Source organism: Natator depressus, chromosome 3 (assembly GCF_965152275.1).
Source record: "Natator depressus isolate rNatDep1 chromosome 3, rNatDep2.hap1, whole genome shotgun sequence".
NCBI classification, from domain to species: domain Eukaryota; kingdom Metazoa; phylum Chordata; order Testudines; family Cheloniidae; genus Natator; species Natator depressus.
This window is the reverse complement of record NC_134236.1, coordinates 118871417-118898398: the sequence shown is the minus strand read 5'-3', so window position 1 is coordinate 118898398 and position 26982 is coordinate 118871417. Positions and strand designations below refer to the sequence as shown.

The following is a 26982-nucleotide window of genomic DNA, read 5'->3' as shown; positions in this document are numbered from 1 at the left end:
GTAAGTGACTGACTGTGTATACACAAATTTGCAGAGGGACAATAGGGTTGAGGTCTGTTACTTCTCACCTCTATACATTATTTATTTATTTATTTGTGTATTTAAAAACACTTTTGCTATTAACAAGCATGTTATCTCTGGAGACACAAATCCACAGTTTGAGAACTACAAAACTAAGCATCTCTGATGGTATCTTCTAGACTTGGCACTGAGTCCCACTGGGTAGATAGAAAGATTATTTAGGTTAATCTATACAGAAGCCCCCGGAACCCCATAAAATTGGGTCCCTAATCCATGAACTATTGGAACTCATTTACAAAACTTTTCTTAAACATTACATGACTATATTGTCTCAGACTACAGAATTAGAATTTATAATCCCTATTCCATGATGAGATATCTTTGAGCTATAATGTGTCTTAATTAGAACTATCTTTAGATAGGTTTTTTCCTCAAAAAACATTTTATCAAAAAATCCGATTTAAATAAAAAAATCCGATTTTTTTATTTTATTTTTTTTTTTAAATCATTGCTTTTTATCCACCCTGTTCTTCCATCACAATTCCTGTGGCGTGTACTAAGTTAAGTTTTCAACTGGTGGTCAGTCTTGAACTATATGCTTGAACTACATTTCCTGGCAGCCAATGTCCTGCCTTTAGCCTCAAAACTTTCTCTCAAATACACGCAGAAAGAAGTTTAAGGCTATAGATGGCACTTGCCTGAAAATATAGTCTCAACTATCAAAGCAGACCACTAGCCCATACGATGTCACAAGATATCTCACAGAGGTGTTCTAAGACAGGGGAAGAGAAAGCGCCTCCAAAAGGGAATGGTAGAATTCAGCAGGGATGGAATGAGGACCCTGTACACAGATGAAAGTTCCTTTATTTTTACCCTAGTTTTCTTCACGAATGAGCAACAAAGCTTAGTAGGATCCAACTCTGCATAGCACTTACATCAGGCAGACAAAGTGGTTCACTAGAAGAAACATGTTCACCTAAGATAAAACTGCTCTTCAGAGTGAAAAAGTGCAGCTTTTTACAAACTGGTAAAAAAAATGTTGGTTTTGATGATTATGCCAGTGATGCAAATTTTAAGTGACTATGGCATTAGGTTCGTGCTGCCTCATTTGTAACTATAACAAATCAACATGGGCCCAGTGCAGTATATTCTGGAATACGTTTGCTCTCAATTTCTCACAAGTTACCATACACATTAAGTTCACCACTGATCTGCTGCCACAACCTCTGCCTCTGTATTAAAAAGAACCTGCTTCTCCATTTGTAACAAAGCCTGAAGCTGCGAAACCTTACAGTGAAGATAGTTGACAATCAGCTCCCAACATTCCAAGATAAGCAGGCATGAAGTTCCCAGCTCCAGCTCATGCTATGAGTTTTGAATGAGGTATTTATCACAAGAGGTAATTACAACTATTCATTACAATAAAATGACACAGGAGGCAACTGGGGAAAAGGTAACCCATCCCTAGATTATGGCTTAATCTCTGTTGAATACTATGAAGACTTTCCAGACAACGTATCTAAAGTGACAAAAAAGTGAGGAAGATATCAAAATATAAAAAGGTGTGCATGTTTTAAATATCCATTTAAAAAACTATGTTGAAATTTGGAATGATATAGTTAAGCACAGAAAAGTCAAGATATTACAGAAAGTTTTCATGTACATCCTTAAAATCTTACTTTGCATTATTAGATTATTTAAGAAGCAGGAAATCATCTGCTTTTTTATATATCATAATATCTTATTTAATCCCTTACTAAAATTTTTTTTAAAGTACAAAAATCTCAGCTGCATAAGGAAACTTAGAGAGATGTCACTCAAAAGACAAAAGGACAAATTCACCATGGGTATCAGCAAAGGCAAATGAGTGATATAACCAAAAGTATCTATTTTACCTGTCTTGCAACCTCTGCTTACTGCACGGTCCCAGCTGCAGAGGGCCACCCACAAATATTCTTCCTTGTTCAAAACAAAAAGAAAAACAGAAAAGGAAAAAATTGACACCCATCCCAACACACCCCCCCACCTCAACAAAAAACACTCTCCTACCTCAAAAAAACAACCACCACCAATATATCATAGATTCAAAATACAGGACATTTGCTTATTTTTGGCTACATGCATTTTTCCCCAACATTCTGCTAAAACCATTTAATATTACTTAAAAACTGGAGGATTACGGGTTCAACCATTTCCTAGCTATTATTTTGGAGGCGGATAAAGCTATAATGCCTATTGAGAGAATAAATCACAACAAAAACAATGAAGAAAAGAAATCTGTTTTTAATGAACCACATATGAGTTGCATCTTCATGTTGTCACTGGAAGTGCAAGCAAAGGTTAAAACAACATTAAAAAGCAATTATATACATTTATCACACCCGATGGCCAAAACAATCCTACGGGCTGAGACAAGTTCATGTGACAACACAACTTAGTACTGCTACCCTCTGAGTTTTTTGTTTTTTTTGCTACCAAAAACTATTAACAATACTGAGTGAACTCCTGGCCCCATTGAAGACAATGGGAGCTTTACCATTGGCTTTAATGAGGCCAAGATTTCAAACCCAGAAACCTACCTCTTCCTGTCAGCATTTTTTCCTCTTCACCCACCTAATCACCTCCATTTTCATTCAGGAGGACCCAAAATTACCTTCCCCCACTTATAACTGTATATTTATTTCCTCCACTAACACTGCTTTTCTTTGCTCCAAAGCATCTACCTGTGGGGCCCATAAATCTGCTCTGACAGCTGCCAATGTTCTCTTCAATGATACAAAAGTATCTTCTGGTGAAGCAGAAACTAAGATGATTCTGAGCCTCAACAGTGGCCAATGCTGTGGTTTAGCCAGGAAAAGAAAACCAATTTACATAAACCCACAACTGCAAAAATTAAAAATTCCAAAAGATACAGGTGTGGAAAATTTATACTTACACAATTACACTATCTTCCTACCTTGAAAAATTAAAATTAAAGCAGTCATTAAATCTGGCCACTGCCTTACACACACGTAACCAGGTGAAGAAAAACCACAAGTGAGAAAAGCAGGTAGCCCAAATAAAAATGCATCTATAATTCAGCAGAGACAATGAACTTTCCGACCTTCCCACTCATCTTCTAAAGACCTACTATCTGGGTTCAAGGCACCGAGACCTCCTTGAGTGGAAGCCAACTTAAACCCATTTATTTTTTCTGTGTTTGTACAGCACCTAGCACAATGGGCAGGCTCCTAGGCTCTAGGGGAATGCAAACAGTAGTGTTCAGTTCATGGCCAATGGCTCCCTAGACTGGAGCTTGTGACCTCATCTTCCTCTCTGCTCCCAGCATATCCACATAAATGGGTTCATGGAAAGGATACTATAGCTGGGGAAGTGTCCTGATTTGGCTTACACTCCTCTTTTTCCTAGCTGGTCTGGTGCTTGGGATGAGGCGCTCAGCCTCTGCAGCAAGTAAATGCCTTCTCCACCCTACAAGCCTGCTCTCTGCTTGGTGTCTGGAACTGAGGGCTGGTCTATACTATGGGAGGGAGGGGGAGATCGATCTAAGTTACGCAACTTCAGCTACGTGAATAACGTAGCTGAAGTCGACGTACTTAGATCTACTTACTGCAGTGTCTTCACTGTGGTGTGTCTCCTGTCGATTCCCCTTACGCTTCTCGTTGAGGTGGAATACTGGAGTCGACGCTAGAGCAACTGGCGGTCAGTTTATCGAGTCTATACTAGACATGATAAATTGACCCCAGCTGGATTGATCACTGCCCGTCGATCCGGCCAGTAGTTTAGACAAGCCCTGAGAAGAAGAAGAATTCTTTCACCTACTTCTTCGTGATGCTATACTAACATAGGTAATGGGAAGGAGGAACATTTACTAAGAGTGGTAGCTGCCAGGCAGGAATCAGACAGCAGCCTAAGATAGGCTGAAAGGAGCTCATTCCCTCTAAAGAGAAGACCCTGCAAGGAAGAAGTTGAGTATGAGGAAGCGTGTATAAAATCTTGGTGATTAGCTAACGAGACGCACAGAAAAAAAAACTATCACATTTTAAGGAGAATCTTGCTATAATTAAATGATATCCAAACAGATCTGGGGATATTTTCCCCAACTGTTTGATCTTGTTGGGGAAACCTTAATGGTTAATGTATTTTCATTGTGGGGGAAGGGGGGGGAAAGCAGGCCGAGTTAAGGAAATGACAACATCAATACTGGGGAGAACAGCATACCCACAAAAAATTATGGTACTGCTATAGTAACTAGGTCATAAGCCTAAAGTTCATAGTTATCTGCAGATTTTTCTATTCTGAGTGTTATATATAGTTCTTTATTAACACATACAAAAAAGTATGCTGGCCATATATCCTCAGCATTTATGGCAAATTATTAATCAAGTCCCACCTGAAACAATTTGTTAAATTGATTTTAATCACTGGGCCTCTCATGTGAAGCTTTGTATAATCAGCATTTCATTTACAAAATTAATTGCCTGATTGATTCTCAAGAGGCAGTAGCTGTCATTACACTGCTGTCATAACTTTTGAGTAGGGGTGTCACAACATGGAATTCTGACAGTATGAAAGGCACTTCTATTTAAAAGTTGGAGGTGGGGGGTGAAAATAAATACAGTGATTTCACAGAGTTGCTCTTTGGTCTGAAAGAAAGTAAAAAACATTACTTTCCAGTTTTAGACTGACTCCCTTCCACTGAATTAATGGACTAATCTACTCTTTGGCACTCCTTATTCAGGAGCAATGTCCAATGTAAATCAATTATATAATGGTTTGTGGCTGGGTATAATGGAGTTGTTGGTGGATATAGGTGTTAATCAGGGGATAAATAAGTACTAAGGTTGTTTGTGGAGTATAAGTTTCCTAACTTTCAAACGTATAGGGATTTTTGTATATATTTTTTTCCTGAGAAGGTTGTTTTAAATTAAACAAAGAATACATATATAATTTACAACCCTGCCATCACAAAATCTCTTGTCCAAAAATTCTTGCTTTTTCAGGAAGTTTTCTAAAATGTCATGGATATATATTCCACTATTTCACTCAAGAAAATTAAAACTATATTAAAATAAATAACAAAGCTTCTAAATTCCTTGATTCACAACTGCTAGGCTCCTGGATTAACAAACATTTCTGGAGAGGCAGTGTGGTCCAGTGGCTGAGACACTGAATCAGGAGACCTGAATTCTATTATTGGATCAGTCCACCAACCTACTGTGTGAGCATGCCATGTCACCTTTCTGTTTCTCAGTTTCCCTTCCCACCATGCTTCTCTATAGTCTGTCCCCATTGGCAGGGAATGGGGTTTAGAGATTTTGGGAAAGAAGATATCGGATACTAGGACCAGGTCACCGAGCTAGGAGTTCAGAAAGGATATATAGTGGAGGGAGGATCTCTGGTTTGGGGTCCCCCAATATTTAAAGGAAAAATCATTGTTATATACTACAATAATGAGTTTAGGATTTTAAAAGCTACCTTCACAAAGAAAAAATTATGGAAAGTTTTTTTTTTAAAAGGTAAAAATGTAAGTTTTCAGTAAACCCTTTGGAGAATTTTACAGTCTTCTAGAAGCTGACCTATTTCTGAGGGCGTGGCTACACTTGCAGATGTAGAGTGCTTTGAGTTAAACCAGCCTTCGGAGAGTACAGCAGGGAAAGTGCGGCAGTCTGTCCACACTGACAGCTTCAAGCGCACTGGTGTGGCCACATTTGCGGCACTTGCAGCAGCATTGGGAGCGGTGCATTATGGGCAGCTATCCCAGCATGCAAGTGACTGCAACGTGCTTTTCAAATGGGGGTGAGATGGGAGGGCGTGGAGTATGACAGGGAGTGTGTTGTGTGTATGTGGGGGGAGAGAGAGTGGGTTTTGGGGGGGGGCTGAGAGCATGTCAGCATGCTGTCTTGTAAGTTCCGACAGCAGCAGACCCCCCTCCCCCCCACCTCTCTCTCTCTCACACACAGCATTCCACACTAATGGTTGCTTTGTCTCGGAGCAGATAAGCATCCGGCTGTCAGAAACGGAGCTTTGAAACGGCATATCCTCATTCCTACAGCGAGTTCAAAACAATGAGAAGAGTGGCCACTTTACTTTAGGGGATTATGGGACATTTCCGGAGGCTGATCAGAGCGCAGTAATGCAACACCTCGTCCACACTGGCGCCGCAGCGTTCCAGCAGGGGCGCAGCAAACATTATTCCACTCACCGAGGTGGAGTACCAGCAGCGCTGTAGCCACGGAGTCAGAGCGCTCTACTTGCCTTGCCAGTGTGGACAGGTAGTGAGCTAGTGCGCCCGGGGCTCCTTTATTGCACTGTAACTCGCAAGTGTAGCCAAGCCCTGAGGCAACTCCAAAAATAAGCTCAGCTTCTCAGAGTCCTATGCACTAGATCTCACCAACTGCTCTTGAATGAGACAAATTTGAATGTTCTAGGCCAGGCTGTTTATGAGATTAGTGTGACAAAATATCATGGAGGTAACTTTTCAAAAAGTGAATTATAGCCAGTACCGGGATATGTACTAAAACTCACCAGAATGAAGTTCCAGGATTAAGTCTAAACCTGAATGCACCAAAATCCAGTGGAATGTAATGGCGTGAATAGTACCACCCAAATTCTAATTCTGACCAGTGACAGTCCATCTCTCATTGCAGCCCTCCACCCTTGTCTGCCTTTTCTCTCGGTAGGTAGGCTCGCTCTCTCCCAAACTTTCCTACTGTGGCAGTCAGCACATGGTACTTCAACATGCACAGGATGCTCAGACCTATTTTCCTTCCTTGACCTACTCCCCATCGTTGTGAGCCTCAACTTTTTCAGGTGTCCCAGTGCATGATCAAAGAAGCAGTAAGAAGAACTTCAGTAGTCGGTAGGTTGCTGGTGTAAAGTTAGGGGGACCCAGAGCTTCAGATTGCAGAAGAACCAGTAAATAACTTCCTTTTTCCCCCGCAGTAAGAGGGAAAGCTGTTCAAAAATGCATGGCCCCAATGACAGAAGTGGTGGTCAGAATTTTCAATTCTGATTAGGTTTTACTTGTAAATATCATTTTACAACTCTGATTAGGCTGTTAGTTTCTGAACAACCCTTCTGCCACCCAGCCACAGTAAGACCATGGAGAGAACTGGAGATCCATTTAACACCCACAGTGAGAGAAGTGGTAGCACAGTGAGGTTTTGTGGGGGAGTATAAAGCAGAGACCCATTCAACAACCTCCTGCCTCACAGCAGGTGGTGAGTTCTGGTAATGTTTTCCCATTTTCAACCCTAATTTCATATTTTTTTTCATAATCGCCTATTATCTAAGAATGGCTTTGATTAAAAAAAAATCTTTAGCCAGAGATAATATGCAAAATTCCTAAAAAATATTTTTAGGCTGATGGGTGATTTTGAAGGCAAACTCGGCCCTATAATGGAAACCCTGTTACAACTTCAACTATGAAGAGTCTACTGTCTCTTCACATTTATATATAGATATAAATTTTCCCCTCCCCCCCAAATATTCTGCATGTTATTTAACTTCCTCTAAAAAAGGAAAATTTGGGGGCTTAAGTAGTTTGATGGTCTAATTTTAAAATAGTAATTGCTTCCTTTCCTTGGTTCATATGGGGTCCAGGTCAAAAGTGATAGCAGCTTTTACCAATTGTTGGCCGTTCCATGCACTTTAATAATACATTGCTGGTGTCAGTATAGTTCCTATAGTGAACAAATGATCATATCACTAAAACCTGTTGACCCAATTAACAACCATATTAGCAGTCTCAGCTGAGAGGCCATGGACCGAATGGGCATAGATAATGAATCGAAAGATAGGCCCACCTGAGCAACGTTTAAGCACAAGATATTGTTTACTGAGCAGTCCATGCTTTCCCTACCCTACAGATATGCTAACTCACTCTGTCAATGCTGGCACCTGTCATGACTATCAAACTAACTTTCTAAGACAAAGAACAAAAACATCAAAAGCAGATAAGTATCACACCAATTTCACTGTGGTTTAAAGTGTTATAGACCGGAAGTGGATTTCTTCAACAGCCAAAACCGATCACCGGAATGAACAGGATTAGGTACAAGAGGAGATTTTTCAATATTAATTTCTCACATTTTAAAATGAAGTAATAAATCTGAACAAATTGAAACACTGAGGAAAATCAAGTCTGTAAACTGTTTTAGAGAACACTGTGTGAGGAAACCTTAAATTTACACTCACACTTACAGAAAGCTACATCCACACCAGCTCTTTTGTATAATGTAACTGATTTCCAAGTATCATTTTACAATTCTGATTAGGTTTTACTGAAATCTTGTTTATTAAATTGTTTTCTTTAGGCATGCATAGCTGCTAATTTGTTTCCAACTAACTCATGTATCATCTGAAAAGATTACATTGCAACAGTGAAACAACATACTTGGGATTACACTTCATCTGGATTTTAGAATTAAAAGGACTAATATTATACAGTTGTAAATTTCCCTTTAAAAAGAAAGAGGGGTTATGTTTAACAGTATAGTTGTAAAGCAAAACAATTATGGTATCTTGTGTATATAACATACATACTCAAAGACACACATGGCAATACTTAAACACCTAAAGCACTTGGGGATTTTTTCATAGCTGTTCAAATCACAGTTTCTGCTGTACGCAAACAAACAAAAAGGAAGAAAGAAAAAAAAAGAAGCAGAAATGGCTTACAGTTCATTGTACCAACAGTTGTGGTATGCAATGAAATCCATGAAAAACAATGGAAGCAAAAGTGCAAGGTTACTTTGTCTCATTCAAAGAGATATGTGTACTGTATAATATTCACAGAGATGCCACATTACAAAAAGACATCTTTTTCAAAAGCTTATTTTCAGAGATTTTTCAAAGGTTTTACCCATGACTCCCACTGACTTTGGCTAGTGACAAAACTTAAAACTCCATGTGTACAGCTCTGACAGTTACTCACAAGCCCCTTTGTTTAACAAATGCATGACTTCTGTGCAACTTCATTCTAAACGTTCTCAATATATTATAATTGTTTTTAGTATCAAACAATTTAAGAAGTCATTCAGGACCAACATGCAAGATATTTATTTGAAGTATGCAAGAACAGAAAATATAATCTTTATCCCACTTTGCATCTTCCACCCTACTGTAATCAGTTTTAACTAAATAAATATGGAATGCCATTTTACAGGGTCTTTATTCAGAATATATACCATTTTTAATTGCCTCTTTCTTGCTTTATTACTGTTGGGGAAAAAATATTTGACCTTCATGCCTACCTCTGCTTATTTATCAACCCACAAAAGGGCCCAAGCATGGGCCTGAGTTTTGAATCTGAATTTTTGCCCCTTTAATGGAAAAAATGGAACTTAAGAGGAAGATGACAGTTGGGAAGGAGATGGAACACTGGGACGGGCTGGTTCCGTGGCAGTTGAACAGGAGAAGGAGGAGGAAGAGGAGTGCAGGAAAGGTACCATCACAGCATCCATCGCAGCTAGAAGTCCAGGAGGAGGAGGAGAGAGGCGGGGCAGAAGAGACGGTGGGAAACGAGGCCACACGTACGAGCAGGATCATGTCCGAGACAGTGGACATGACAGAGGTGAAGAGGTAACCAGCACTGTGAGGGGAGACAGACCGATGGGCGGAGGGACAGTCACCTGATGGGGTAAGTGCCCAGCTCCACATTACTGTCTCTGACTGCACTAAGGGTGGGAAGAGGGGGGGGCTGTACAATGGTCTCCTCTATACCATTTCCCCCACTTATTTGACTCCACACCACCAACCTGAGCAGGAGCCCCAAAGATATCCTGCCCCTAACTGCACCTGGCTTGACCAGGTGAGACCCAGTCAGTCCAATTCACATCAGCTTGTGCTCCAGTCAGGGGTGGATGCCTTCCTTGTTCCTCCTAAAACCAGACTCCTGCGTATGGTGCTGGGCAGTAATTAGTCTGGGCGAGATGTAAACAGGCTTAGGTCAAAGCTACAAGTAATCAACACACCTGGAAACTACTTCATCAGGGAAGTCTTCTTTCTACATCTGCATAGTTATGTCTAGAAAACTATAACTGCGACAGCCACTGCAGGAAACTCAGGAGATAGTGAGGAACAGAAGGGGAGACAAGATGTACAATAAGACAAAACTTACTACACTGCCACATATTATTCCACCTACTGTCTGAGGGAGTGGGTTTCTTAAAGCATCTCTCCACCACAGAAAACCTGTAATACCGATCAAGCATCTAGGAACAAGCATTTTGATCCCATTCTACCATGTACTGTTCTTAGGCTTCCTGCACTAAACACTGAAGTCCTTTTGTGATAATATGATACCAAAATTCTGAGACACTTTTTATAACCAAGAAATTCTTTCAAAACAGCAAAATTACTATGGGTTTTTCTAAACAGTGAAATTTACTGGCATAATTGTACCAGTTTAACTCTCAGTATGGAAACTCTTATTTTGGTATAAAAGTGACTTTTTCTAGTTTAGCTTCGGTTGCTCTGGAAGCAGAATAAATTAACCTGGAAAAAGGCACTCATTCTGGAATAAGAGGGTCACCGTGGGGGAGTTATAGCAGTATAACTATAGCAGTATAATTATATCAGTATAGTTATGCTGGTAAATTTCCCCATGTAGACAAGCCCTAGGCCACTAGTTCACATAAAATTTCTAGCAAAACAAATGGACACCAAATTCTATTAAAGATACATAATCACATAAAACACTTAGCTTATTTTTGTTTGATACACTTTATTTTTGAGCGATGAATTACTGAAATTAATCTTACTGTTTTCAAATATTTTTTTCCTTCAAAGCCATCCCATACAGTATTAAATTATTCCTCTGGTTGCAACATCATAAACTAACACTTTGAGACTGGCTGTGATATCTCCCACACAGATTTAGTTCCTCATAGCATAAAGCAAGTGGTGAGAAACAAGGTATAATGAAGGAGAAAGGTGCCGTTTACACATTTATTTGTTAGGCTAACACCTTCTGAAGTACACTGCCAGCTAGTTTAAACAGTCAGTGCTGCAATAATTTAGTCTCAATCCTTTTGACAATTTGATTCACACCTCATTTGCTACCAAAGTTAAAATATTTCAGTCAACCTTGAGAAACCAATCCTTTTTATTCCCCACAGAGAAGATGTACACAGTATATTTTTAAGAATTGTACCACTAGTTTGAGTTGAAGCTATAAACAGAGGTTCTTCAGCATTCTGCCTTCTCCATCAATGATGGTTAGCTGGCAGCCAAAAAATATAAATTAACACCAAATAAAATTTGTCACCATTTAATACAGATGCTCTAACAAGGAAGTAAACAGTAATTCTAGCTACATTAAATAAATATACAAACATGGAAAGGCATAGACCTACTACCTTAACCATATCTGCGAAATATGTATAGTGAAATTATTAAAAATAATGATACTTTAATTTTAGGATTTCTATTTGCAAACAATATAATTAAGTCTTACAATACAGTTGAAAGACAATTAAGCATTATTATATCCTTTTTGCAGATGGATAAATGCATAACCCAAAGAGAATTTTTTTACTTTTAATTATATATTATGTGGTTTTGTGAAGAATCTTATGTTTAGGAAATACATTGTGTATATAAATTTTGTTATTTGGATTATTTCTCTAATGCCCCTGAAAGTGGTTTGTTAGGGCCAATAAGAGTGGGCCAACAAACAGTGCATGAAAAGTGAATGATGAATTACATAGCAAGTGATATGAAATGCATTTTTCTGTCACCATTTGCAAGTTTAAATCTTGCATTTGCATGTGCAAATTTTATGTACACAAATTCAGAAGTAAATACATCAGAAACCTCAGCCCAGGGTTTTCAAAGCTACAGGTATGTATCTTGTGGTGTTCTGTATTTTAAAATACGAAAGTATGGTTATCACTGTTAAAAGGAAATTTTAAAAATTTAAAACAGGAGGAAAAAATTGTAGAAGGTATGTTTGAGTGGATATTACAAAAAGGAGGGGAGAATTTTTTTCCAGTTTCCTTGCAAGCTTGAAGAGTTATCTTTCAGCTATTTAAAAATAACCATAAATTTCAATTTTTTAATAAGATATTGTTGGAAGGAAGGTTGGCCTTGTGAACGGTGACTGAGATTTGGGTTCTCTTGCCAACTCTGTCACATACTGTGTGAACCTTAGATAAGTCATTTGGAGCCTGATTTTCAAGGCACGGAGACCTGCAAGTCCAGTGAAGCAAATGGGAGTTCTGGATGCTCAGGATCTTGCCCATTCTGTACCTTGCCTTCTCATCTGTTAAATGGGGATAACAACCCCCTTCCACACAGCAGTGTTGAGAGGTTAGACCCATTAATGTTTGTAAAGTGCTTTTAGAGTTTTGGATGCAAGGAGCTATAGCAGTGCAAAGTATTATTATTGAGTACCCAGATATTGCGGCCAAAGGCCACATAGAAATGTAAAATTAACATTTATCTAAACAAAACAGAAACCCATAAACACTGAAGAAGAGCTCTGTGTAGCACGGAAGTTTGTCTCTTTCAGCAACAGAAGTTGGTCCAATGAAAGGTATTACTTCATCCATCTTGTCCCACAAAAGCAGTCTTTCCTCTGGCGGATTCTAGCTTGACACCACACAAAGTGCACACATTTCAAATTAGTTTAATAGTATTTTGCTACTGTTCACAAATAAATATTTTATACTGGTTAGGGATGGAGGACATTCATTTGATTCAGGTCCTTCCTTGCTGACCTCCTGTCACTAAAAGGTTTACTACCATGAGCTCAATCTCTGAACCCTGGGAGCCCAAAAAAGCTGCCTGCTCTGTAAAAGAGACAGCTAGATCTTCTGCTGAATGTCTGAATAGTGAGCTAAAAAAATTCAAACACATTCAAGATTCCTTACGTATTCTCAAGCACTGAATCTGAAAGTGACAGCCAACACATGCTACAGGCTGCTAGGTAGGGAATGACAGTTTGAGAAACAGAAAGGATTTAAAAAGAGGTGAGGGATAGAGACAGTGTGGCAGGCATCAGAGAGGATGTGTATCCTAATTTCTGGAAAGAGAATTTTAGCTTTGTTTTCCCACCTTTGGCACCTTGTTTGGGGGCAACTTTGCTAGTCTATGGCAATGTCACCTTGGCCTACAGATTTCAAGAAAGATTAAATGCCAAAATATAGAAACACCAAAAGGCTAGATTTCATTAAGCCATGTATTGCAACATCACAGACTGCCCCACTTTGCAGTCCCGCCTTCTACTCTTCCTCCTTTTCAGGAGGACTCAAATGAAACGATGAAAATGATAAATACTAAATGTGATGAAGAGTCCAGAATTGTATTATTTACAACTAACAAAAAAGATAAGCGAGGTATGACTAGAGACCTCAGACCAAAAGGTGTACCCAACCAATGTCTGTCCACTGAGCATTTTGAGATCAAAAGGGACTCCACAATATTTGGAAAGTCAAACACATTACAAAAATAAAGCTTACTGGAAATAAAACTCAAAGAAACTGGCTCTCAGCTATAACTGAGGAAGAAAAAAAATTAATGCTAGCACAAAATAAGAGGAGGAAGGGGAAAAAGATACAGTATCCCTCTGAAAACAGAAATTAACATGGGCAAAATTTTGATCACACCGTCTGATTTTAAGAGCAAGGCCAGATCCTGCATGTCGTCCACTCAGCAGGAGAGAGATCCTAAAGATGACCAAAAAACCCCTCATTTTTCCCTGACACCAATCTCACGTCTACATCTATTTCTCCTTGCTTTTTGTTTCACTCTCCTCTTGTTACCTTTTTTCCCTTTCTTCTTCTTCTCTCTCTATTCCATTGTTTGTCTTCTCAAAGTCTTAATCCCACTCATACTTTCACAGATAATTACTTCTGTAAAGTTTCTCTTCTCCATCATCCACAGATAACTATTTGTATTACACCACCTGTTCCATACCACGTCCTGAAGAACATTCAATTAATGCTCTGATTCCCACTCTGTCATAGCCAGTACAGGACACAGAAGTAGCCCTAGAAGCCCAGACGTACCAACAGACCCATATGGGCTGAGGCCATTTACGTTTTTAAAAACCTGCCACAATGAAATGTCAAAGACTATGGCTCCTGCTGTCTGAGGATTTTTCTGAAATGTCATTAAGACCTCCCACCACTAGAAGTGGTTATACTGGGTTATACAAGAGGCTAGGTGGTAAATGCTCTGCTTCAAAAAAAAAAAAATAATTCTGTGCCTCAGCCACTTTTGTGCTCCTGCTGATTCCCCTGTAGTACAGAAGAGCATAGCCAAAGGCAGGTCAGAGGCAGGAAGGGGTTCAGGGAACATTCACAAGCCATATTCTTCTTGGACATACAGCCTCATTAGACCATCCTTGCCTAATTCTGCAATAGCAGGGCTGAGTAGGGGTGGTCACCTAACCTAACACTGCAAAGATATGAAGGCTGGGATCATGAATTTGGAGTATGAGAAGGGACTCACCGTTCCCATTAATTTCAAGGGGGAGGGGAGAAGAAAGAAATGGGGTCAGAAATGCAGAGACATACAATTAGAAAAGACAAAGGGGGATGAAAAATAACTCTCAGAAGGGAGAAAAACAGCATGACCTTGGGAAGGAAAGGAAAGAGACAGATAAAGACGATCAGCAAATTAAATCTCTTACTCCCTGGAAAGGGAAATATAATAGGGGAAAAGGCTTGAGCCAACCCAACCCACAGCAAGGCCGGCAGATAGCAGTGTTCCTGGAAACTGCCAAAGAGGGGAATGGATACAAAACCTTTTCTTGAACACACCAAATGATTTCTTCCCCCTATAAGTAAAGAGCTCTAGGTAAGAAGAATCTTCAGAGATATGGAGATGGATCAGTCACAGGGAACAAGAGAGTAGCTCATTAGTTTGGATATGACTCCAAACCTCTGAGCTCTTCGGGAGAGGGACTGTCTTCTTGTTACAAGATTAGGCAAGACCTAAAACAATGGGGGTCTTTGTCAGTTCCTAGGTATTACTGCAATACAAAAAAGAACATTTATCTAAACATAAAATTGTCTGGGACCCTGAATTAAGATGTTTACCAAACAAATATTCTGATATTCACCAGAATTCACAAAAAAACACTCTAAGGGAGAGAGGCCTTAGTGGCCCCCAGATCTTGGTTTATTTGGAGAATTGTCTCTGGACATTTATTTTAAATCCTAAATCCATCTATGCCAGTACTCTAGGAACTGAATGAAACCACTCCTACAACACGGACAGCCTCAGCAACAGACTGCTCTCTGCCATGACCAACCCCTTCTCTTCAGAGGAAATACTACATTAAATTGGGAGATTTTCTTCTGAATTATTTGAAGTGTTTTCTTTTTCACTATGATTGGACCTCAATTACTGTAGTTGCTATTTATATTATTTATTATCTGCATTACTATAGCACCTACAAGCCCTAGTCTTGGACCAGGACCCCTCCAGAACTTTTATTTTGAAGTCTGGTTATGGGCTTTATTAGCCAGGCAAAATAGGAATATACTATTAAAAACACCACAAAGTAAATTTTTGTATAAAAATATTTCACTATATTTACATTTTGCGGTAAAATACATTTGAGCTATATGTACAATCAGCCAAAATCCCAGAGATCTCTATTGTGCAGTACCAGCTCTGGCTGATTAACAGAAATTTAATTTACACCATGCATGAGGCTGAGATCACAAATTATACGACACACATTAATTTCATGTTTTAAAGCAGAGAGAGAAAATGATTCTTAAGATAAAGTGATTGCATACATACCTCTTCACTGGTAATAGACTATCCTATTTTTTAACATGTGGAAATTAATGCTTTTATAATTTAAAAATTAAAAGATCCTTTAAAAAAAATCTTTAAAATACTCAAAGTTGCATGATTTTCTAACACTTAAAATCAGATTCTGCATAGAATGTTAAAGCGGGGGAACATGCTTCAAATTATTAATAGTAAAAGGTTATAAAAGAAAATCTTGTTAGGGGATGCAGCTAAGCAATATACGGTCAAGAATTATCACTCAAAATAAACAAAATATTCCCCAAACTTATCTCGCTGTAGCTCACAAAAGCTTATGCTCAAATAAATTTGTTAGTCTCTAAGGTGCCAAAAGTCCTCCTTTTCTTTTTGCAGATACAGACTAACACGGCTGCTACTCTGAAACCACTCTTTACACTTGTTTTTTCATAGCATCTAAATCAGCAGTTTATCTTTACCACTGAATTATTCCATTCTCTACAAGGTAAGAAAGCTGCTTGTCTGTATATACTGCCTCTGTGTGTTATCTATATGCATTCCATTTGAATCCAATTTCCTTGCATTACCTCTGCCCAGGTCAGGGATGAATGGCTGTCAAATTCCCTGAGGAATAAAAAGAAAAACCCTTTCTTCCTGAGGCAGCAAGTTTCAATTCACAGAGCACATGGCTAATCTACATATGTGAAGGTCATGGCACTTCAGTCAAAGAGGTTAAGAATGGAACAGTTCACGTAAGGGGCTGTCTTAAACATCTTGGCGTGGTGCCCAACAAGTGAAATTGTTGAAAAGCAATAGATAGCTTCTGGCAGCAGTGAGGAGGAAAATATTTTGATCATGTGATGCCATACAAACTAACTACTTTGCTTCATGTGTGAAACTTTTATGCACAGTACAAAAAACCAAATTTGGAATCAACTCCAGATTCCAGCCTACTTCCTTTGGCTACATTACCTACTTGTGAAAAAATATGAACTGTATTTAGCATTATTTTAGGATACAAATTCCTGAAGCCAGGTAAAAAAAACATTTTAACGGTACATATAACAAACCTTTACAGCCAAATGACTATTAACTATATATTACCAGCGGATTTCATCTCCACCAAACATAGGAAAGCAAGAAACTATTTATGACACAGAAAGCTACTGCATCTTTTCATTTATTAGAAGAACTATAAAATTAAATTAAATCTGGCAAGCAAAATTAATTTTTCATTGCTAGTACTCTACTAAAGTTTGCTCCACTCCAGTGCCAAATATATTTATTTTTCACAAGTTATGCAAAGTAATTTTGTATTTGAGACTGCCATAGAGACAGAATTATTTATCTCCACCAATCTCATTGAAAATAAAAAATTTTAAAAACACTGTAAAAGGATCTATACTACCTATTTTTTACTCAGAGCTTTGCTTAAGTAAGGAGTAGTGAGTAGGATCAGAAAAGCAGGAGAATTATTTTCTGCAAACAACCTTGACTGAAGGTAAACTAAAGCCTCAGTACTTAGTATTTTATATAAACAAAGAAGACTCAAATGTTCACAATACAAATTGTTACACATGAAATACACAGCTCCATCCATATTTCCATTTGAATCAAGAAGTTTCAAATAAAACCAGAAAATTCCTTAAACACTGTCAAAACAAACCTCTTTATCTCTATTTTTATCCTTAAAAAAATGCAATTTAGGTACTACAACTCAAGTCTTTTTTTCGAAAGAAAATTTCAGACCTGATGTTTGAGTACCTCACTTACAAATAAATTAATCTGACAATCTAATCAACTAATACAATCAATTTATGTCGAACAACTGGTCCCAGATCCTTTCCAAGAAAGGAAAGAGTCCAGTCCCCAACCCATCTTCTTTCTCTTGTTGCAAAATATGACAACTGGCTGGTTGGATTAAGCTAATATACAACTGAATAATATTTTACATTTAAATAGCACCTTTTATTCAAGGAACTCAAAGCACTTCACAAAAGCAACTACATATTATCTTTTTATACCTGGCGCAACTTAGGCACACTGATGTTAAACCAATTCTCCTAAGACAGTCAGAGGAGAGTTGCAACAGAATTCAGGATTCCTGACTCCATCTCTATTTAATACCATCTTTCTAAAGCTACAGAACTTATTCAAAATGGCCAAATTCACTATTCGTGTAAATCAGCACTATTCCACTAACGTCAATGGGGACTGCACTGGTTTATGCCAACAATGAATTGGCTATGTCCACATCAGGACTGGAACTGTAGTAACACAACCCCATGTTTTAAAATGGTGGTCGCTTGCAGGGTTTTTCTAACCCGATTTTCCTTATCTCCTCATACCAAGAACCATATCAGAACTGTATTTAAAGGGCCTTTCTGCACAGACCAGTCTATAATTGTTGTAACAATCCAATCCCTTCTGTCTCATAATATCATTCAGTCTTGTTTAAGATGGGACCAAATAGTGTTTTAGTTGTGGAATCAAAATGGGCTACTGCCCTGGACTTTACAGGGCAATTAGATTGATTCAACAACAAGTATGTAATTGTTCTAATACTTATGTTCACAAGCAAAAGTATATAATAATACAATCTCCCAATACGATAGATATGCTTTTGCATAGGAAGGCCCTTAAATGCAATTCTAACACAGTTCTCAGAAAAAAAAAATCCTGTACACAATGATTAAGGGAAATGGACTATTACTCTACTAGGCAGAGACAGGGAAGCAGAAAAAAAGGGCAGCAATTAATTTCTGTGCTCAAAACCCTGCTTACCAAGTCCATAAGCAAAAGTTTATCTGACCAGTAATGCCCAAATCAGAGAGAACGGAAAGTGGTAAATGGGTTGCATCCTTCTATAGACATTCAATCTTCATTAACTAACAGCTGCTGCCAAAACCACTATGCTTTAAGTGCAAGATGCTACATGAAGGGTACACCAAATGCTGATAACTCTGCACTGAATACAGGTCCCCTCGAATATTTGGGGAACCAAGAACTAAATTCATATCACAGATTAGATTTTCTGTACAGAAACTTAGTAGTAGCTTCACTGCTGCTATTATCTCTGGGTTTGGTATTGGATAAAATAGCTGGCATTTCCAGAGCACAAAGATGCCAAACAAAGATTTAACAAGAATTTTCATGAAGATGTAAAGGTAAAACCCTTGTACACTGTCTCCAGGACAATGACTCTGTGCAAGACGGGTTCACACTTTTCTAAACATCTGCAGATGACCAAGGATCTTTAAACAGAAGATATAAAGTTTGTTGGACGGAAAGGTGCCTAAGGTGCTGTGTTCCTAAGATAAGTGAAGCTCCCATGTGAAGGAGGCTGCTTAAAGAAGATATAATAACTGTGATTGGAATATACAAAAAGCTGGCACCTCTAAAGCTAGAGATGAAGGTAGACGGGGGGGAAAAAAGAGGAAAACTCATCTGCATCTCATCTTAAAAAATGAGATGGCTGTGGATGTAGTTAGGTGCTTCAAGATTTTCTTGTATATCCTCATTAAATAAAAGCCTCCCTTTGAAAATACATATATTGTCTGGGACATAAAGCTGTGTGTGTCAGGCTTTTCATCAAACTCCAAGTTAGAGCACATGTAGCATCAATTAAAAGTGTGATTTTACTCTAAAAAGTAACTTGCAAGATGGCCTTATGGGGTACCATGTACACTATCTCTCACTGATTTCTGTATCAAGTTTGTTCAGCTTACAATTTATTTACCATAAACTCACCGTGAACTCTGAAAGATATTCAGGATTCTTTCAGCTTTTTACATCATCAGAATGGAAGTTCTATAGTCCAAACTAAGCCCTCAGGATACACCTGTTCAACCCAAATTTCCTCAGATTTTGCCCTCAGGTTTTGCTAAGGTTTTGCACAGACATCAGTAAGGGCATAATCATAAAACAGTGCAAGACAGATAACTGATGTACACGCATTATTTAGAATTCAAGATGACTATACAGACATGAAGTCATTTTCTTTTCCTATTGCCTGAATAATGTCTATGAAGACACACCACACTGAAGCTTGATACCCACTTTATTTTAGATCAGTTTTCAAAATAAATTTGAAAACCACCAAGGTACATTGGCAATTTAAGTTTTAATTCATTTACGGCCTCACCCAATCCTACCAAAAAAATTATTTAGTACTATGTAAATTACCCCTCCCCCCGAATCTTAATATTGTAAAAACCCCAATGCTGAAATATATTCTGGCAAGTTAGCTTACCACATCTAAATACTACTGGGAGCTGAAATCCTCAAGCCTTGAGCATGCATGCACAGTGAGTGTAGTAACACTGCTTTACATATCCACAGAGAATCTTTAAAGCCTCCTGATAAATGGCACATTTTAAAAAGATATTGAAATGCAAGACTGTACCCATGTCCTAACAAGCTAAGGACAGTTATGTGGACTGAAGTATAAATAAAATACTGTCACTTAAAATATTACTGGTGAGAATTTCAGGATACCCATACTTGATTTTATATGCTTTGCAGGTACAATACCAAAAGAAAGAAAAATAGAACTTTCAATTATCATTCAAACTTATTTTAGTCATCAGAATTAATCTAGTTTTAACTTACTTTTTTAAAAACGTATTTCAAATGAGAATGTCAGGTAACCTATGTTTGACCATCAACAATCAGTCCAGTTGGCAATCTCAAAAAAATTAATTATATATGCATCCAAGAATAAAAATACATCAACAGTATAAACATATTAGCTTTCCTTCCCACAGACTTGGATCAAAATGCCAGAAACACATTAATTGACTATTCAGTTGTACAAGTTTAATGTGAAGGAGGAGGTAATACAGTATAAAGGTATGCACCACATTTATTTATCATACCTCATACACAGAGTCTTGTTCTTCAATTTGCAAGCGTAATGACCACTACAGAAACCAATAAGCGAACACCAAACCACAAAGTGTCAAATATATTATCACAGTACAAAAAGATACTACTAATTCACACTACTGCTCTCTGCTATTTCTAGGTAGAGAATGTATAACAGCAAACTGTTTGCGAATAAACAGACAGGCAGAAAGGAAGTCTATTCTCCCATTAATGTACTGAGAATCTATGCACCATACTCACAGTTGTCTAGCAGCCCCCAGACAAAGGACCCAATCCTGCAGTTCTTACTCAGACAACACTCCCCTTTAAAAGCAATGCAACTGGCATAAGAAGAGCTGCAGACTCAGGCCCATTCTGAGTTTATGGGAAAAATAATTCCCATAGAAAGAGAAACTATTAATTTTCAAACAAACAAATCAGCTGTTCCACTGAATTGATTTTTTCTTAACAACTGGTAAATATTAAGTGCAACCCAGATAATACTGAAAAGGCCAAGTTCTCTCTCTCTCTCTACACACACACACACATTTTTATATAGACACACAGAGAGAAAGCGAGTGCAGAACTTGTGTGTGTGTGTGTCTCCTCTCTCACACACACAAACACACACCCCGGAATGAAACTCAAAATATAGAATAAATAGGGTCATATAACTACAAATTTGAGTTATACTGTCAATAAACTGGTCAATAATTAAACAAATGGCTTATAAGATTTCATCACTCCCCCTTAACTGTGATACCATAGAACTTATTATTCATAACCAATTAATTTTGCATTAACAGTATCCAGTAGCTTTTAATATTTGTGCTTCTTCCCTTCTTCTGCAATGAGAGGCCTGCTCTTCAAGCTGCATTCTCATCTCTGTTTCAGGCAAGTAGATTAAATGAAGCAGAAGCAAAATTTCCTTAAATGATTTAATAGGTTAGACAGGCGGACATTTCAGCTCATAGTGGGAATCTATTGCCCTGGACACCAAGAAAAGTACCTTCCTATAGGCAATAATGTCCTCATCATGCCGCTTCAGGTATTGTAGCCCATTGTTCACAGAGCAATAGTTTATATATGTTTAGAGTCAAATCATCATTAGCATACTGACACTCACACATATTAGTAGTGTACACATATATGCAGCAGAGTATTTAAAAAAAAAAATCAAAGAAACACTACATTCAAATGCTACAAGAAAGGTTCTATTTCTCACTTATTAAAAAAAAGTACAATTTCTAAACCCACTGAAATAAGGTACCAAAAGAATGAAAGATATATACAAAGAAATATCTGTACCAGCAACTAAAATAATTATTTTCTACTCAGTATAATCTATTTTCCTTTAAAAAAAAAAAAATCAAACCAGCAAATTTTCTTTAATATCAGGCCAGATGATACACACAGTAAAACTGTAATTAAAAAGGAACAAAAATATTACTGAAGAATGACTTCTCTTTATTACAAACATTATAGGAAATATCAAAGGACAGTACCTTGGTACACTATGTCTTATATGTAAACCATATAATACGAAAATGAAACAAACACTGTGTAACAAGACATAGACCCATAAATATAAAAAAGTATTAACAAGGGTCATACTGAAGACATAATTAATTTAGTCTCAAATACAATAAAAAATTTCTTGTACAATTCCTGCCATAAAAAAAAAAACCCACACTCAGAAGTAACATGTGCCTACATCTGTCGTAATACATTTTCTCCTAGCTTTTAAAGCTGTAAATTTTAAACTACCTATGTTTAAAAGCAAGCTGACAATGCAAATCATGTTTAATTAACTGTGAAAGGTTATGCATATGAAGCTTCATTATTTTATGGTTCCTTATGACCCTTTTACCAGTCCAAATTAAAAAAGGGAAAAAAACAACATTCATGAAATTCTTATTTCCCCATCTGAAATAGCAAGGAAAAAAACAAAATAGGAAGTAAAACACTGCAGTAATGGTCTGTAGACAAAAGACAAACATTTTCATTCTGTCCAAGGTTCACATTATTAAGGTCAGTCCATCATTCACTACAAAAACCAATATCTGCTCTAGGACATGCTCATTTTAAAATTTCTTTTACGGTAAAATACAACAACAGATTAGTGTCGCTAAAAGCATACACCTGTACTAATTTCTATTAGTCCTAATTCTTAAAACCTATTAAAAGACTTAACAGTTATTAAAAACAAAATCTTGCAGAGGGAGAAGGAACCCCACAAAACTTGAATGCATTATCACTCATTTTTAAACAGTTTATTTTCCTATGGAGAATTCAAGCATAAGCTCATTATGTATTTGTATACAAAAATAATTAAATATTTTTCCTGATATATCTTTGCCCCCCAACAATTCAAATGTAAGACAGATTTTTTTAAGTATCTGGATTCATAAACAGTGACATAAAAATCACTGATAGTTTGAATGGCTTCTTCTCCCTTTTTATAATATGCTATATATGTTCACATATAGGGTGCCACAAATAAATAAAAAACCCAACCTACAAACACAGGGCTATGACCGCTGTAAATGTTAGACACCGAAATAAACTGAGACCATAGGATGATCTTTAAATTAAGATTAAATCACAAAAATATCTAGTTTCCTTTCGTAACTAGCACATTTTTACATTAAAATATGTTTAGTAAGAGGCATAAAGGTTCAAATAAATACCACTTGAAATTACTGAATCCTCATCCAAGCCATGCTATTATATTTTTGTCTGCAAGTCTGATTTGCTATAAAAATGAAGGCATATTAAATCTAAAATCAACACCCAGAAAAACCATCACCTAACAACCGAATTAAAAAAATAAATAAGATGCCACTGGCTTTTCACTATACTGTTCACAAGCATAATTTTTGTTGAGGCACATGAACCCTCCACTGTATAAATATGGTTGCTCATTGTTTCAGCTTCTTCTAACAATGTTTAACTTTTGCATCTGCGAGCGATACTGCTCAGTTATTATTTGTGGCAAGAATTTTTGTGACTGTACTGCTCAGCACTTCTATTTACATCAGCAGTGCTAAATGCCCAATGGTGAGAGAGGAGCCAATCAGATGGCAGATTAGATGTCAACTCAGAGGCAGCTGTCTGGAGACTATTACAGCCAGTTTACCTCCACAATTCAAATTCCAAACCTTGCAAAGGAGATCAAGTCACTCTTTAGGCTCAGACCGCTAGCAAGAAATGTGGAGTTCAGACCATTTCCTAACCAACCCCTATAACTTTGATGATGGCAAACAAGCTATCTGCATAAACATAATCCAACCATGATCTGATATCAATTTGTAATTTCTTGGATTTAATTTATCAGGGACGTGTACATTAGTCAAAACAAGCAGAGCTCTCAATATCTGGATCTGTTTATTTAAAGGACTCTTCCAGTCTCTTCATCAAAGTATGAATTATTTCAAAATGGGAATAATAATATGTGTGTATCATATTCACTTTAAACACAACACTTATTTACATCTCATTCTCGTGTGGATGTCTGGGGCAAATATACAAGAATGAGGTATCTAACGCACCTCCATGCCTATTAAATGAATGTTCATGATTATGGCCCTCACACTTCAAATAGCAAAAGCAACCTGACTGCATTTTTGCTGGATTTCACCACAATATCTTCATCGGCAATAAAACTACTTTGCTAAAAGGGTATTAAAGTTATCTGCTCTGCCTACAAACATTCTAACAGAGGGCAGTCAACGTTATTTTCCAGAATCTGACAGTGTAGCTAAAAAAACAAGCTATCCTCACCCCAAACTGCTTTTCCTCGGGGCCTTATATCTCCAAATCTCTATTTCAAACTGGAGGAAAACTTTATGCTGTTCGATCGTGTAACCGAATAGTGTAATTTTGTACAGTAAAACCGTCTGTCGGAAGCCTCCAATCTAATCAGTCGGACACTGTGCCTTACCAAACCCTGTTATGGAGGCAGCAAGTAGTTCAGATGGCCCAGGGGGAAAAAGTAAATTGGAGAGAAACTAGGTTCCAGACACACATTTAAACTATATAGGGGGAGGGGGGTTTCTGGTGGTTACCTGGGTTCTGCTGATGGTCTGACCAGTGCTTCCAGGGCTCATAGCTGGATGAGCTCTTTGTTGTGCTGCTGCCCAGGCTGGGTTTGCAGATCCATACTGGGAGCCCATGTCTTTGCCCATGCCCATGCCCATGCCCGCTGCTGCCTGCTGGCTTCCTGGGGCTGCCGCCGCTGCCTGGGGTTGTGGCTGCTGCTGTGGTGGGGCACTGGGGTTGCTGTAATCAGGGTAGCTGCTGCCATAGCTCCTCATCATGGGGCTGGGGGAAGTGAGCAGCTGGTTCAAGGTAGGGGTGGCCCCGGACGGGTGCTGGTTCTGCCCGGAAAATCTCTGAAAGCCTCCAGCCCCAGAAGTCGCAGCAGCCTTGCCAAGGCTGGCCCCTCCACCTGGGCCCATCATCATGCTGCTGCCCTGCTGCCGGGGGGAGCTCAGCACCCCGTAGCCAGAGGACGAGCCCCCATAGCCGCCTCCTCCAGCTCCTGCTGCAGCCGCGGCTGCTACCGCCGCCGCCGCCGCTCCTGCTCCTCCCGCTGCGGCGCCGCCGGCCCGGCCGTAGCCAGGGTAGTGGTTGTACTGGCTGTTGGGGTAACCCTCGTGGGAGTTCTGCAGGGGGTCCATGCTGTTGGGGGCCGCCGTGGGGTGCATCAGCCCCATCCCGGGGCTTTGTTGTCCGCCATGTTGATCAAAGCAAGGCCCGGCTCGGCTCGCTGTAGCGCTGCTGGCAGGGGCAGGGTTGCCGTAATAGCTGTTAAACTCCGAGACACCCACCGCGGAGGGGCCGCCGCCGCCTCCCCCGCTCCCGCCGCCGAGGCTACTATTGCCGCTGCCGCTCCCAGCGCTCTGGGGCTGCTGCTGCTGCTGCTGCCCGCCCAAAGGTCCCAAGCTGGGGTGATCGTAGCGGCCGCCGATCTGCTCTCCCATTTTGCTGGGCAGCTCTTCCTCCTCGCCCCCTTTATTCAGCATTTGCTGCTGCTGCGGCGGCGGCGGGGGCTCGGCCTGATTTCCCAAAACACTGTCTTTTCCTCCATGTTGCTGCTGCTCCATGTCTGCACTGGGCTGAGCAGCGCCGCCACCGCCGTTGTTGTTGTTGCCGCCGCTGCCGCCGAGGCTGTTGTTATTCTGCATCGGATGGTGCTGAGGCGGCGGCTGCTGCTGCTGGAATTGATTTAGTTGCTGCTGTAGTGCATGGTGGTGGTGGTGCTGGTGGTGGGCATGGTGGTGGTGGGCATGGTGATGAGGGTGGTGGGCATGGTGGTGGTGGGGAGGTGCAGCAGGGTGATCGCCTCCAACGTTTTTCAGTTTGTGGTTGGGGAGCAGCCCCGTCTCCATGGCCGAGCCCGGGTTGGAGGAGGAGGAAGAAGAAGAAGAAGACGGTAACCCCGATGAGCTTCCACCTTCTTTCAGAGCCGACTCCGAAGAGGAGCTGCAGCTACTGCTGGTGTTAGCGTTGTTGTTATTATTACCGGTGGCAGCAGCAGAAGTTGCATTATTGGCCATGTTCAGTTCATTATGGTGGTGCAGGAGATGGTGATCTACATTATTCAGGCTGCTGCTGTTGGTCCCATCTCCGACCCCCAGCATGGAGCCCGGTCCAGGTCCCCCAGCGGCTGCGGCGGCTGCTGCTCCCCCCGAGCTGAGATCCTGGCTCAAGTTGCCCGGCAAACTCGGGGTTTTGCCCTTGTTGTTCTTCGCACCCGCTGGAGCCGCTGCTACTTGCGCGGCCATGATCATTGCAACATTGCCAGTCCGAAAGAAAAAATCCAACACCCACCCTCAAAAATAAAATAAAATAAAATAAAGCGAAACGGGGGGGAGGGGCACAGAAAAGGAGAGGGCCAAAAAGAGAAACGGGGGGGGATAAACTTATTTGAATAAACAGCAACCCCTCCTGATCATTCTACACAAAAAAAATTATAAAAATTCCCCTCCCCAAGTCCGTGATTGAGATTAGAAATGGTAAGAATGCCTTACGGTCTGTGCCTGTTCCTGTTGTGTGATTTCATGTTGAAAGTTTTTTGTTCAGGTTTAAATGAAACTTTTTTTTCTTTTCCTCTCTAACCCGGATATGGGTAAATACACGTCTGACTGAGCCTATCTGGCCCAGCATGGCATGAGAGAGAGAGCGAGCTCTAACAACTATTATCCACTTCTCTCTGATTACTCCTGTACACTTGGAAAACCCGGACTGGATTTTCCCCTCCTCCTCCTGCTCAGCTTTAGCGGTGGCACACTGAGGGAGTCAGAGAGAGACGCACATTACAACCGTCAACAGCCCCGAACCAGGGCAGCTGCTTCTGCTAAT

At 39.4% G+C, this 26982-nt stretch overlaps 1 protein-coding gene across 14 annotated transcripts in view; it reads right to left on the bottom strand.

Moving 5' to 3' along the window:
* ARID1B (AT-rich interaction domain 1B) overlaps nucleotides 1–26439 on the bottom strand; it is a 398456-nt gene extending 372017 nt beyond the window's left edge. For 6 of the 14 annotated variants that reach the window (XM_074948671.1, XM_074948674.1, XM_074948664.1 and 3 more), the window contains exon 1: nucleotides 24684–26439. In XM_074948671.1, coding sequence (XP_074804772.1) covers nucleotides 24684–26411 — 1728 coding nt within the window. In that variant the 5' untranslated portion in view covers nucleotides 26412–26439. The remainder of the gene's footprint in view (nucleotides 1–24683) is intronic. The other 8 variants (XM_074948665.1, XM_074948673.1, XM_074948668.1 and 5 more) reach the window with 2 other exon arrangements.
* Between the last annotated feature and the right edge of the window lie 543 nt (nucleotides 26440–26982).